The 14438-nt window shown below is 41.0% G+C and overlaps 1 protein-coding gene across 1 annotated transcript in view; it reads left to right on the top strand.

The window, feature by feature from the left end:
- The window catches only part of LOC122430107 (contactin-associated protein-like 3), a 191998-nt gene that overhangs the window by 146717 nt on the left and 30843 nt on the right, over positions 1 to 14438 (top strand). Inside the window, exon 13 of the mRNA XM_043450906.1 lies at positions 13319 to 13516. Coding sequence (XP_043306841.1) covers positions 13319 to 13516 — 198 coding nt within the window. The remainder of the gene's footprint in view (positions 1 to 13318; positions 13517 to 14438) is intronic.

Genomic DNA, 14438 nt, shown 5'->3' with positions numbered 1-14438 from the left:
TGGTTTTTATATCAATACCTATTGTCATTTCATACATGAAAAAAATCTAAGCATTTTTGGCAGTGGTTAATATGTGATCTGATCTAAATTCAGTCAAATATGTATTCTAGTCCCCAAACCACCCCAGAAGTTGTTACAGAAGATGCAGGAACTCCCAGGGCATTGCACTGGTGTGAGTATGGCTGTTTGGGGCTTTGGGGAAAATATTTTATCATAAATACTGACCAGAAGATTGTGGTGTGATGATCCAGTTAAATACATCAACTTACTTTTACTGAAAGATATGTGATCAGTGAAATATGTAGGGAAACGGCCCAAGGGATCTTTCTAGATATACTGGACTCTAGTGGTTTATAACCTTCAAGTGATTCAGTTTCTGCTTTGATTTACTTTCATTGCCATGACTCAAGTGAGTGCCAAGAACAAAGAAAGCTAAATAAAGAAGCTAGCATCCCAATAATACGTTTCCTTTATATCAATTAGATTCTTAATTATCACAAAAGTCTAGGGCAGATTTTCATATATATTTTCTTATATTTTCATATATATTATCTTGGGTTAATCCTATGAGCAGAGTTCCATATACACTGAAAAATTCCAAGAATCATAGAAAGGTAGAAATAGTCCCAAATAGCATGTACCCAGATGAGTAAAATTTCAAAGGTATTTGTTGATAATTAACTGTTGGCAGGCTTGGTAAGGCTGAGGTCAAGTTTATAAGTCTGCCAAAAGGAATAACCAAGAGCTGATTGCCTGATCTTCTCCAGTTTATGGTTGTAATAAAAGAAAAACATATTAATCATCATAGTGAACACATGATCTAAGCTTTGCCATGAAGCTTTAGTTGTGCATATTTCTAAAGCCCATTTGGAATGTGTAACTATCTCAAAGGTGTTCAATTTTTGATACTGATTGCTGCAATAGCTGATACATTTTGATTCCCTGCAATTGCTATTACCTCTTCAAAGTGAACCTAGGTCCCTACCACCGTAGACAAGAATAGTTATCAAAATGCAAAGGGACAGTAAGAACAGATACTCAGCTTTTTTTTTTTTTTTCATTTATTTTTATTAGTTGGAGGCTAATTACTTTACAATATTGTAGTGGGTTTTGTCATACATTGACATGAATCAGCCATGGTTTTACATGTATTCCCCATCCCCATCCCCCCTCCCACCTCCCTCTCCACCCACTCCCTCTGGGTCTTCCCAGTGCTTTGATTTCAATTAACTTAGGATAATACTTGATGATATATAAGCATGTTTTTCTTATCCTAGAGATAAGAAGGAACCTATGAATAAGGGAGGGAATAGGTAAAATCTACTGATTACCCATCCTGATTAATTTATATATATGATGGCCTTGAAAACTGTCTTCCAAGGACATGAATCACTCCCTTTCCCAGGGTGACGTGAAGAAATGTCCAAGTTAAGGGAGTTGCGAGAAAACTTCTGACAACATTGAACACGTGTACTCAGCGCCTGCCCTGAGCTGACACAGCTGGGGTCACAACAGACTGTGAATCTGAACACCTCCCTCTCATGGTCGGGGGTGACCAAACCCTTGACAGAAGCGAATCAAATACATGGCACGTTATAAGGCAGTGGGTGCTGTGAAGCAGAACAAAGTGGGGAATGGGGCACAGACCGCAGAAGGATGGGTTACAGTTTTAAACAGAGAGATCAGAAAAGGACTCAGTTGGAAAGCTGACATTTGCACTTACCACATCACAGCAGCAGCACTGAGACAGGAGGTGGAGCCTTCGGGGGACGGGGGAGACGAGGGCAGGAGGCCTCCAGCCACAGGGAGCCTGGCCTGTGGGACCGGCCCAGGCAGAAGGACCAGGATGTGGCCTTTCCTCAAGTCATGTGGCTGGAAAGGGGCTGGTCCAGGTTTCACAGTTAAGACCTTTAACCATCATGGTGCATCAAGGCGGGGCAAGGAGACCAGTTAGGACTTTGCTCTAGTAATTTAGCCAAGATGGTGGTGATGGTGGGGAGCAGGGTAGGAGAGAGGAGGAGGAGAGAAAGATTGCTTTCGAACCACTGGACCGGATATGGACAGAGAGAAAGAGAGGCAACAAGCAGGGCTCCCATGTTTGGATCTGACTCCTGGAAGGAAGGGGCAGTTATTGTTTATGGAGATGGAGAATTCTTGGGAAGGACCATGTTTTAATGGAAGACCAGGATTCCAGTTGTGAGCATGTGAAGTTTGGTTTGCCTGTTGGTCATTTAATTAGATAGTAGGGATCTCTTGTTTACTAAAACAAGTGTAAAATATCTTCTTAAAGCCTACTGGGTGGTTATAATATCCTTGGCAGTACAAACTTTTAAAAATATAATTTGGACTGTGACTTCACAAATCAACCTGACCTGCCGGCTGTCGTTTGCTTTACTGTCACTAGTGGACACTGTCCAGCAGGATGAGGCTTTTCCAGGTCCCTACATGTTTGTCCCCCTAGGGGAGCTCTGCGTTCTGCAGAAGGATCCTGTGTCAGCATCCAGGAAAGGCTGTATTATTATTATTAAGCTTCTTTATAGATGCTTAGGGCTTTCCAGGTGGCACTAGGCTAAAGAACCGGCCTGCCAAGACAGGAGACATAAGAGATGTGGCTTTGATCCCTGGGTCGGGAAGAGGGCATGGCAGTTCACTCCAGTATTCTTGGCTGGAGAATCCCATGGACAGAGGAGCCTGGGAGGCTATAGTCCATGGGGTCACAAAGAGTCAGACACAACTGAACACAGCATAGCCCAGAGGTGCTTATTTGCACACGGGTTTAGGAACCACTGTCGTGAAGTTGAGGAGCTTTGATTTCAGTGAGCACAGCCTCCTCTATCTTCAAAAAATTAAAATGGAAAGGGAATAAAGGGCACCACACAATGGAGAAATAAAACTAATGGAGATGTAAAATTTTGGTGCTGCTATTCATTTCACAGCCCAAGCAAATATTCTGTTGTTCCTAGGTTGCTGTGGGTGAGATTGACTGATCCATCATTGAATCCTTGTGGCTATGGTTTGTCCACAATGCAACAAAAATTGTTCACATGTATTAAGATAAAGTCTAAGACATTAATTCTCTAAAGTAAATGTTTTCTAAAGACTCTAACTTAATCTTGGAAAGTTTTAAGAGCTCTAAGGTATATGTGTATGTGTGTGTGTTCATGAAAATCATTGATAATAATTTAATGATTTACATTGATATGTAAATGTCTATTATTAAAGCACACTTAGTAACTATGCCTTTATATTACATTGCAAATGAACAAACATTAAGTCCAGATTATTGTTTCACTATGACTTTTGCATAATAAGTTTTTTAGAGAAGTTTGTGGTTGCCTAACTCTCATCTAAAACTCCTGAAATTAGTATAGTCTTGTTCTATGTGAAAAGATTAATGTTCTAAGAGTTCTATAATTGCAATTAAGGTGGAACATCAAATGGATCATGGAGATGGAGTGCAGGAGTTAAATAGTTCAGTGAAGATTTCCAAATAATATTAAATGCCAAGGATTTTTATAAAACTCAAAGCCTTAAAGAAATCTGTGTGCTGAAGACATACAGGCCAAATGACCAATGACTACCTCCAACAGCTAAGCAACAAAATATTTAACTGAAAAATTTAAAAACACAGATGGTTCCTGGAAAAAACCCAAGGAATGAGCCAGGGTTATAGCTCAGTGGTAAAGAATCTGCCTGCCAATGCAGGAGACTTGGGTTAGATCCCTGGGTCTGGAAAATCCCCTGGAGTAGAAAATGGCAACCCACTCCAATATTCTTGCCTGGAGAATCCCTTGGACAGAGGAGCCTGGTGGGCTACAGTCCATGGGGTCACAGAGAGTTGGATACTACTGAGCACACACACACACATAGCTAAATAGTTCTTACTGATCCAAGGGTCACATGAGTTTCCCTCAAAGTCTTTGTATTGATAGAGGAACGATCTTAGGGTCCTGATTCTGTTCTTCCAACCTGGAAATATTTACACTATAATCATTTCTCCTTCTCCATAAGGCTGCAGTGCCTGTGAACAATTAAACATTCTTTAATTATTCAAAACAAAACAAGTACTAACACTTGGAAAAATATACCCAGAACAAAATTCTAAACCAATGACTCAAATTAAATCCTTGGTAACAGCCTTCAGAAATGTAGTCCTAGGACCTACAAAAAGTCCTACAAAAAGCCACTCTGCAAGTCTTTTTTAGTACCTTTAGTACTGAGACATCCAAAACAAGACAGAAAATGAAACTGTTTTGAATGGACTGCTTGTGAAATTTGTTGATGGGTCTATTCCCTTTCTAAACAGAAGGAACAGAACATAATTTCTTTGGTGACAAGATGAGGAAGGTCAATATCTCTCCCCACTGAGACGGAGATGTTTGTGTCCATACTGTACCCAGGATGTTAGCAGTCACTCAGTCAGTCTAACTCACTTTGACCTTATGTACTGTAGCCCTCCAGGCTCCTCTGTCCATGGGATTCTCCAGACAAGGACACTGGAGTGGGTAGCCATTCCTTCTCCGGGGGCTCTTCCCAATGCGGGGATCGAACCTGTGTCTCCCACATTGCAGGCAGATTCTTTACAAACTAGGCCACCAGAGAAGCCCCAGGGTAGTTGTTTGCTATTATAACATCATAGTCATGAGGCTCAGAAAGTGGGTCTCAGACACTGCACTGTGGGAATGATTGTTGCTGGAAGAAAATGGGTTATCGTCAGAGCAGTGAGTCAACTTCCGGTCCATAAGAATCCCTGGAGGCTTAATGAACAAGCTGAAGACTGGGTCTGTTGCCTCCCTGACCATTCCCCCTTCAGATCTTAATTTATTGACTAACCAGTTATAATGCAGCACTTTTTACTCATTAGTATTGCCTTCATGCAAACCAAGCAGTTGCGTTTCTTTTCTTATTGAGACACAGTTGATTACACATTGTGTTAATTTCCAGGTGGACAGCAAAATGATTTAGTAGTACCGACATATATATCTATTTTTTTCAGATTTTTCCCCTTATAGGTTATTACAAAATATTGAGTATAGTTCCCTGTGTTGTATAATAGGTCCTTGTTGATTGTCTACTTTATGTATAGTAGTGTGTATTTTGTTGTTGGTTCAGTTGCTCAGTTGTGTCTGACTCTCTGCAAAACCATGGACTGCATACCAGGCTTTCCTGCCCTTCACTATCTCCCAGAGTTTGCTCAAATTCGTGTCCATTGAGTTGATGATGCCATCCACCCATCTCATCCTGTGTCACCCCCTTCTCCTCCTTCCCTCAATCTTTCCCAGCATCAAGGTATTTTCCAATGAGTCATTTCTTTGCTTTAGGTGGCCAGAGTATTGGAGCTTCAGCATCAGTCTTCCCAATGAATACTCAGGGTTGATTTCCTTTAGGATTGACTGGTTTGATCTTGCTGTCCAAAGGACTCTCAAGAGTCTTCTCCAGCACCACAGTTCAAAAGCATCACTTCTTCAGTGCTCAGCCTTCTTTTTTTTTTTTTTTTTTAGTGCTCAGCCTTCTTTATGGTCCAACTCTCACATCCATACATGACCACTGGTAAAACCATAGCTTTGACTGTCCAGACCTTTGTTGGAAAAGTAATGTCTCTGCTTTTTCATACACTGTCTAGGTTTGTCATATGTATATTTTGAATCTAAAAAATGATACAGATGAACTTATGTACAAAATATAAATAGACTCACAGACATGGGAAAGAAAATTGTGGTTACCAAAGGTGAAAGGAGGGTATAAATTAGGAGTTTGAGATTAAAATATCTGCAGTTGTGTTTCTTCAACAGCCATTTTCCTGTGTCAGAAATTGTGTCAGGTCCCCAGCACGGTGGTTTAGCAAAGGGCAGTCAGTCCAGTTGTCTTACACACAACACAAGCTGCTTTTGGGGGGAGAGAAGTAGATTTATTAATATAAGAACGCTTATGAGAGATGTAAGCAGTAAAGAGAGGGGATTCTGCCAAGCTATCTTTTTAAGTCCTCTACAGACTGGGTGTAGCCCCAAACCACTATGTGTTTAACGTTTGTTTGTTAGTATAGATCTTCTTCCTTTCTTCTCTCTTTTTCTAGAATTCCTGTCTTGGCATATCCAAACAGCTCCCTTTTCAGTTATCCATTCAGTTCATGCATTCATTCAATTATACACACTTTATACTATGAACTTGCAGGCACTAAGCTATATGTGAGGAATGAAAGGGAAATTAACTGTTCTCATAGACTTTCAGATGAGTGAGACAGACAGATGTTAACTCAACTCACTAACAATGTTATGAATATCATAAGTTTTACATTTGCTATTTTAAGTAGATATCAGCGCTTGTTGGAAATTTGTCAAAAAGAAGTGGTAAGTATAGACCGGAGAGTTCTTTCATGAGTAAATGCACAGGTGCTGCAACATATATTTTCTTTGCTTATAAAGAGTTGGGATTTCATTGCTCTTGAAAATTGAGATTGGCAGGAATCATAGCATTATTGTGCATTCATTACATGTGGCAAGTTTTGTTTGGAACTAGCGTTTCTTACAAAAATGTATTTAAAGTTGAAATGTTGGAATTTATAAGGAAAATGAAAGAAGAGCTGCACTTTGATGATTATCATACATAGTGAACCTGCATTTCTTTTATACTGGCCTTTGCCTGGAAAGAACTCTTTTCCACCTCCACTGGAGAGACATTATTCTGACCTGCCTCTTGACACTTCTAAAGGTAGTTCATCAAACATGTGGCATGGTGTGGTTGGTGACGCAGAATTTCTGGGGCAGGTCCAGTCATTGTGCACAAGGGTAAAAAGACAAATGCTTCAGGGAAGCTTATTTTCCTGCTTTTCTGTCAGCCATGCAGTCTGCCCCGACCTCGTGGGTGGACATAGTGAATGGTCTGGATGAACAATAAAAATATAGATGCTCAGAGAGTAGCTAGGCCAGAAACATGCCCGGTTCACGGCCTTAGCATTCAAAGGTGGCTATAACGATAGCATTTGGTCTTCAGCATTTACTAAATACGGAATTGGAGGCGCAGAGATTTCTTTTACTTTTCTAAGACCATTTCTCCCCTATGGCTCAGCAGTAAAGAATCCTCCTGCAATGCAGCAGGGGCTGCAAGTTCGATCCCTGGGTCAAGAAGATTCCCTGGAAAAGAAAATAGCAACCTACTCCAGTTGTTATAGCCATGCTTTCCAGGAAACAAACTCACTCAGAAGTGGAGTGCAGTTTATTACACCGGCGGACCCAAGGCAGAGTCTCCTCTTAGCCAAGGACCCTGACCAGAATTTGTGAAAATCTTTTATACCCCATGTGTACGTGTCCAAACCCACCACCCCAATTCCCTTGAGACTTACATAAACAAAGGAAGGGTAAATACAACTACAATAACCCCATCATTCATGTGTTATGTGTTCAAACAGTCAATAATCAATAAGCCCGTAGTTACATTCCAAACAGTTAATAATCAATAAGCTTGTGGTCACGTTCCAACCAGTTAATAATCGATAAGCCTGTGATTACATCCCGATAGATACGGAAAAAATTTATGACCTGTCCGGAGACAGGGGTGATTATGGTATGTTTCCTCTTAGGTGATGAGTAACCTGGATGTGGTCTTCAAGATTCCCCTGCCTGGAGGGGGTCTTATCCTTCCATTGTCGTTCCCACAGGCACTAAGCAGAGAGTTCAGAGTCCACTGGAGAGGCAGCCGAGCATGATCAGCACAGATAGGCCTGAGGTGGAGTCCTGGCCCTATGAATTCCTTCTTCACAGTATTCTTTCCTGGAAAGTCCCCTGGACAGAGGAGGCTGGTGCTAACAGTCCATGGGGTTGCAAAGAGGCAGACATGCCTTAGTGACTAAACAAGACCATAGATTATAACCCATATCTCTTATTGACCATGACCATACAGACTCTGTCTGTATCTAATTTTATGAATGAATTATATAATGTGCTCTCTGAGAAAATTATTTTGCTCTGGAGCTGTATGATGGGCTGACACACAAAGGGAGGCACTAACATCATCCAATAACTGAGCTCCTAGGAGGTTCCGGGTAGGGGCCAGGCATGTGTATGTATTGCCTGAAGACAAGGTACGTCATGTTGAGTAAACGTCCATTCTTGTTAAATGGCAGATGTCTGCCCTTATGAGTGAGCAGACACACATTCAGCGTGACCTCGTAAGTGAAAGCATCATCCTCTGAAATCCCAAGAAAGAAGGCTGTGAAGTAGCTACATTCCCTTGAAGCTATCGAGCTGTATCCTATAGCATTTTCTTGTGTCCAAAATATTAAAGTAAGTCAGAAAAGCCTCAAGGCCCCAAAATTATGGCAGGAAGGGCAACCCTTATGAGGATGCTCCTATAAATATTTATCAGGAGGGACCCGAGATGTGGGGCCAGGATGAATGCCATCTCTGGGCCCCCCAGGGCCCGGCAGTGTCTCCTTAGTAGAAATCTAAGGAGATGTCATCCCTTCCCTTCAGTAAAATGCACACACCAGTTATCCTCAGCTTTGACAAACAGATGACATGGCAGGGACCAGGGCCTCTGCAATCCAGGGCAGGGCCAGGTGAGAGCTGACCATCATCTTCCTCAGGACACCCTCCGAACATCTGGAGCAGTGGACTTGGCCTTTATTGGCCCTATGAGCACATAAATGACCAGGATCCAGTTCTATTTTCATTGCAAATATAGGAGAGGGTTCAGGTGAGTAAGACTGTCTGGGAAAATTACAGACCTTAGCACTCTTTGAGAAGTTTACTCAGAAAGCTCAGTGACTTACACTATATTACTTAGAAATGTGTGGCTAAATTACATAGTTTCATGGATTTAGTTTTGCAAGTGAGTTTTTCTAGACTTCCGTCTCCTTATCTGTGTGGCAAGAGGGTTGAGGTGAATAAAAAGTGAAAGCTAGTTGTAATGATATTTCTCTCTGTATAGTAACACAATTTCTAAGAAGGCTGTCTTGGGTCTCTATTGTTGTTTTTGTTCAGTTGCTAAGTTGTGTCTGACTCTTTGCAACCCCATGGACTGCAGCAGGCCAGGTTTCCCTGTGGTTCACAATCTCCCTGAGTTTGCTCAGATTCATGTCTATTGAGTTGGTAATGCCATGCAACCATCTCATCCTCCATCATTCCCTTCTCCCCCTGCCTTCAGTCTTTCCCAGCATCAGGGTCTTTCCCAGTAAGTAGGTTCTTCACATCTGGTGACTAAAGTATTGGAGCTTCAGCTTCAACATCAGTCCTTCTAATAAATATTCATGGTGGATTTCCTTTAGGAGTGATTGGTTTGATCTCCTTGCTGTCCTTGCTGCTCATCAAGAGACTCTAGTTCTTCCTCGCTTTCTGCCATTGGGTGGTATCATCTGCATATCTAAGATTATTGGTATTTCTCTATTGTAATATTCAGATTGTCTTTGTGGGTTCAGGAATGACTTCTAGTGTTTACATCTGTCTATCCTTATTTATCATCCTGATTGCATCTTCTTGACTAGCTGTATCTGGAGATAGATGTGACAAATTAAATTGTCTGGCATTTTGCCTTCTCAGTCTTCTCAAAACATGTAACCTCTTCTCATTAGAAGAAACAAAGGCAGCTGGCTTAATTTCCAAAAATATTCTGTTTGGACACAAATGCGAAATGCTGGACTGGATGAAGCACAAGCTGGAATCAAGATTACTGAGAGAAATACCAATAACCTCAGATGTGCAAATGATACCCCCTTTATAGCAGAAAGTGAAGAAGAACTAAAGAGCCTCTTGATGAAAGAGAAAGAGGAGAATGAAAAGGCTGGCTTAAAACTCAACATTCAAAAAACTAAGATCATGGCATCCAGTCCCATCATTTCCTGGCAAATAGATGGGGAAACAATGGAAACAGTGACAGACTATATTTTCTTAGGCTCCAAAATCACTGCAGATGGTGATTGCAGCCATGAAATTAAAAGAAGCTTGCTCATTGGAAGAAAAGCTATGACAAACCTAGACAGCATATTAAAAAGCAGAGATATTACTTTGCCAGCAAAGGTCCATCTAGTTGAAGCTATGGTGTTTCCAGTAGTCATGTATGGATGTGAGAGTTGGACTATAAAGAAAGCAGAGCACCAAAGAATTGATGCTTTTGAACTGTGGTGTTGAAGAAGACTCTTGGGAGTCCCTTGGACTGCAAGGAGATCCAAGCAGTCCATCCTAAGGAGATCAGTCCTGAATATTCATTGGGAGGACTGATGCTGAAGCTGAAACCTCAGTACTTTGGCCACCTGATACGGTGAACTGACTCACTGGAAGAGACCCTAAGGCTGGAAAAGATTGAAGGCAGGAGAAGGGAATGAAAGAGGATGAGATGGTTGGATGGCATCACCAACTTGTTTGACTTGAGTTTGAGCAATCTCAGGGAGTTGGTGATGAACAGGAAAGCCTGGTATGCTGCGGTCCATGGGGTCCCAAAGAGTCACACATGACTGAGCGACTGAACTGAATGGACACAAATTAGACTTCATTTCAGGCATCTGTGGGAGGAGGAATTTTTACCTTCATTTTCTTTGAGGTCAATTTCCAGATCATGAGCAGTGAACCCACTAACTATAAAGGCATCAGATTTTTCATAATGAAGCCTTATTTTCTGTCTACTTCTCAGAGAAATGGAAATGAGTATAGCAGATATGCTTTCAATGTATATTTACCTGAATATGTAAAATAAAGATTCCATAACTGATTGTTTTGCTATAAAAGATTCCTTGTATAGTTCAGAGGTCTATTATAAAGCATGAAAAGTGTTGCCAATTGCAAAGTGAATATAACTTGGCAAAAAGAAAAATCAAACTGAAGGATAATGTATGATATGGTAAGTCAGTGTAATTATTATAATATCAAACCAAACCAGCAAATTAACTTGGCTAAGTTAACTTGACTAGGTTCATTGGTCCAGGCAAAATGGTTGACCAAGTGCAGCCAATGGTCTCCCTTCTCCTGTGCAGAGGAAGACCCCACTGAGGTCGATTAGCATGTTCTGAAAGAGTCTAGTTTAACGATAGTTCAAAATTCGTGTTTAAATTTGCCCATGATTAAAAAGTAGCTCAGTCGGTAAAGAGTCTGCCTGCAATGCAGGAAACCAGGGTTCAATCCCTGGGTCAGGAAGATCCCCTGGAGAAGGAAATGGCAGCCCACTCCAGTATTCTTGCCTGGAGAATCCCACGGACAGAGGAGCCTGGGGGGCTACAGTCCCCGAGGTCGCAAGAGTCGGGCACGACTTAGCAACTAAACCACCACCACTACCAAAATTAATTACTTCAGATCCAAAATTGTGCTTCAGACTACCCTGAATAATGGCTAAGTTGAGCAAACTCCGGGAGATAGTGGTGGATAGAGGAACCTAGCATGCTGCAGTCCTTGGGGTCCAAAAGAGTTGTACACAACGTAGCGACTGAACAACAATTTTTCCATCATGCTGGTCACTTTAATTCATTAGTCTGTCTCCTTGTGGTTGAAAATTAAGTTTATGTGGCATGTCAAAGGTTCATGGTTTTGAAATCTATGAAAATAATATGTTGTGGAATATTAGAGAAATATGATGTGTCATTGTTGGGGTCTTTTAAATAATATTTCTAGAAAGAGCAGTCATTTAAAGTATTTTTCAGAAGAGCAATTTGGAGGTTCTTTTCAACCATTCCCTTCTCTCCATTCGAAAAGATTTCTATTATTATACCTTAGCCATGGAAGACCATAAATCTATCATACTGACCACTAGCCTATATGAACCATTCAGGCATATCATAAGCCATGAAAGTAAATGACACAGTGGCTCTGGAAATGATGGACTCCCAAGCCTAACAGTCTTCTGCATGACTCCCTGCACCTTCATCTCATTTGATGGAAGAAACCCTGGGCGTGAATGTGAGTAGGTAATTACCAAAAATAATACCAGGCCCACTTAAGTAATTTTCCAGGAAAATGTTGAAATGTAAAATGTCTAGTGAAAACATGATTAAGGATGAATTCAAGTTGCCATGGGAACACTCACAGCCCCCTCTAGTGAGCAGATAGGTGGGTGATCCATTAAGTCTTTTTTTAATTGAATATAAAACTGCATTGGTCATGCTGACTCACAGTTTGTTCCTGTTCTTGCTAATTTTTGCATATTTTGATGCTTTTTCCCATAAGCTTTGAACCAGAGTTTTCCCCATGGCCCTTGGGGTTCTCTTCCCTGAATCTCTCAATGTATTTCATGTGTTAAGGGTTTGTGAGCACCAGCACCGCTGTTAGGTTTTTCCCAGACCCACATCCCCAGGGGAGGAAAGGAACAGGGACCTGTGGGGACCCCCTAAGTGAATTCTTTGTATTATTGTTTTGATTTCTTGCTCTTTTACTCATGTATTAATTATTAAGAAATCATATAAACTCTATAAGACTGTTTCCTGCTCTGTAATATAGAACATTTGTGTGCAGACTGATCATTTATCAAATACATATTACAGAGAAAGTTAAATGACATTACAGAGATAGTTGACTTAAGGTAGCTTGAGCTCAGCCTTTTAGCCACAGAGCCACGGCCTTCTATACTGTGGGAGCTTCTGTGTTTATGGTGGGAGGTACATTTGGGGGGGTATTTGTGGTGGGATGTATATTGGGGGGAAGATAAAAGAAGTCAAGTTGTTTTTCTTCTGTTATAAATGTTATGGAGTGTGCATTGTTTTTTAAATCTCTTTGAAAACATAGGTAATCGGTGTAACAGAAATATGTGAGAATTTTCCAACAGGCATTCATGTAACTATGGTTACTGCTAGGAACAGTCTTATTCCTAGGCACTGTGTTTTTTTTTAGTGCTGGCCATTGAAAAGGTTGCTGACACACTGTTAGTTAATTTTTGTCAAAAATTCTTAGCTTCTATTATTTTGCATGATCATGCTTGCAGCTTATTCCTCAAATATGTCTTTTACACATTTCTCTGATTATCAGAGGAAAAGATGCTCAAATGAGAAATATACTTGTAGAAAGATAAATATATACACTGTAACCTTTGGCTTTCTCCTTATAGTAATGGAAAGAAAATATTAGGGCCAAAAAGTTCTATTTATAACTTTGAGTGTTATACTGTAGAATTTTAAAAATTGGCCGCCTGACAATGTTGCCTATAATAATGATAGTGAAAATTTCAATAAAGAGAATCCCTCCTGTTAAACATTTTGAGAATAATTGCAAAGAGATCTGATGACTACAAAAAAATAAAAGAAAACTTAATTCAGATAAAAGATGCTCTGCTTTCCATATTTACATTTAATGATTCCATCCTCATTATGGTCTCCTTGCTTTCTCCCCACCCTTCTTCTGCCCACCAGACACTGCGTGGACCTCAGTGCACCATAACGGCTCCCACTTGGTCAGGGTCAAAAGCTTGAATGGAGAAAGCCCCCATCCAGTATTCTTCAAGTACATGGCCAGCATGGACCAGCTCCAGACCATCATTGGCTATGCGGACAACTGCCAACAGGAACTGACTTTCCACTGCAAGAAGTCAAGGCTTTCAACTCCCCAAGGTGAGTAATCAGAGTAATTAGACATCATGAGCTATTGTCCCCACAGGTCACAATGACTTGCAACAGATGTATGAGAATCTGTGCCCATAGCACCCAGGTCACAATCTGAGATACTTTTTCTTGGAGCAAAGACTAAAATCTTTGCCCAAAGCCACAAATGATCTGAAGTTCCCTCCCATCCCCAGACTCAACTGGGCAACTGAGCAGTAAAAGCCTCTTAAAGAGGCCCCTGGAGGGCTCAGTACTTATTTGCCATAAAGGGCAGGGACATCTCAACCCTGTGGTATCTTGGGAAGCATTGCTAACAACAACTTGGCTTACTTATCTGGAGGTGATTATTTGATGAGATCCTTTTTCCTACACTGAATGTGATTAGTGTCTTGGCTAATTATAAAGTAGGGAAAAATGTTGGTATCACCACTTCTTTCACACGTGAAGTGCTAGCAGTTTATTTTCCATATCTTTTCTCCTTTTGAAAAATTTTATTTTTGATTTTCTATTTTCTTCCTTTGAAATACCTCATTTTGTTGGAATGTGCAACCTGCCTGCATGAAGCATGCAACTATTTGGTTTTCTGGAGACTGGCCTGCCGCTCCTCTGATCAGGCATCTGGGGATTAGAATAAGCAGAGAGTGCTAGGCAGGTCCTCAGAGTTCAGGCTTGTCACTCAGCAACTATGGGACTTAGGAAATCATTTTTTCTGAGTCTTCAGGGCTAAGGCGCTAACTCTGCTAGAACCTAATTGCACCATACCTATAAATGGCATGAAGTAAATGCTACTTATTTGCATCTCTCTGGTTTATTGAATTTATAGTTAGTGCTAGTGGGTTTCAGAGAAGGCAATGGCACCCCACTTCAGTACTCTTGCCTGGAAACTCCCCTGGACGGAGAAGCCTGGTAGGCTGCAGTCCATGGGGTCGCT

Source organism: Cervus canadensis, chromosome 28 (genome assembly GCF_019320065.1).
Source record: "Cervus canadensis isolate Bull #8, Minnesota chromosome 28, ASM1932006v1, whole genome shotgun sequence".
Classification (NCBI taxonomy): Eukaryota; Metazoa; Chordata; class Mammalia; order Artiodactyla; family Cervidae; genus Cervus; species Cervus canadensis.
The sequence above is the reverse complement of the archived record's forward strand: the minus strand, read 5'-3'. Positions and strand labels throughout refer to the sequence as shown.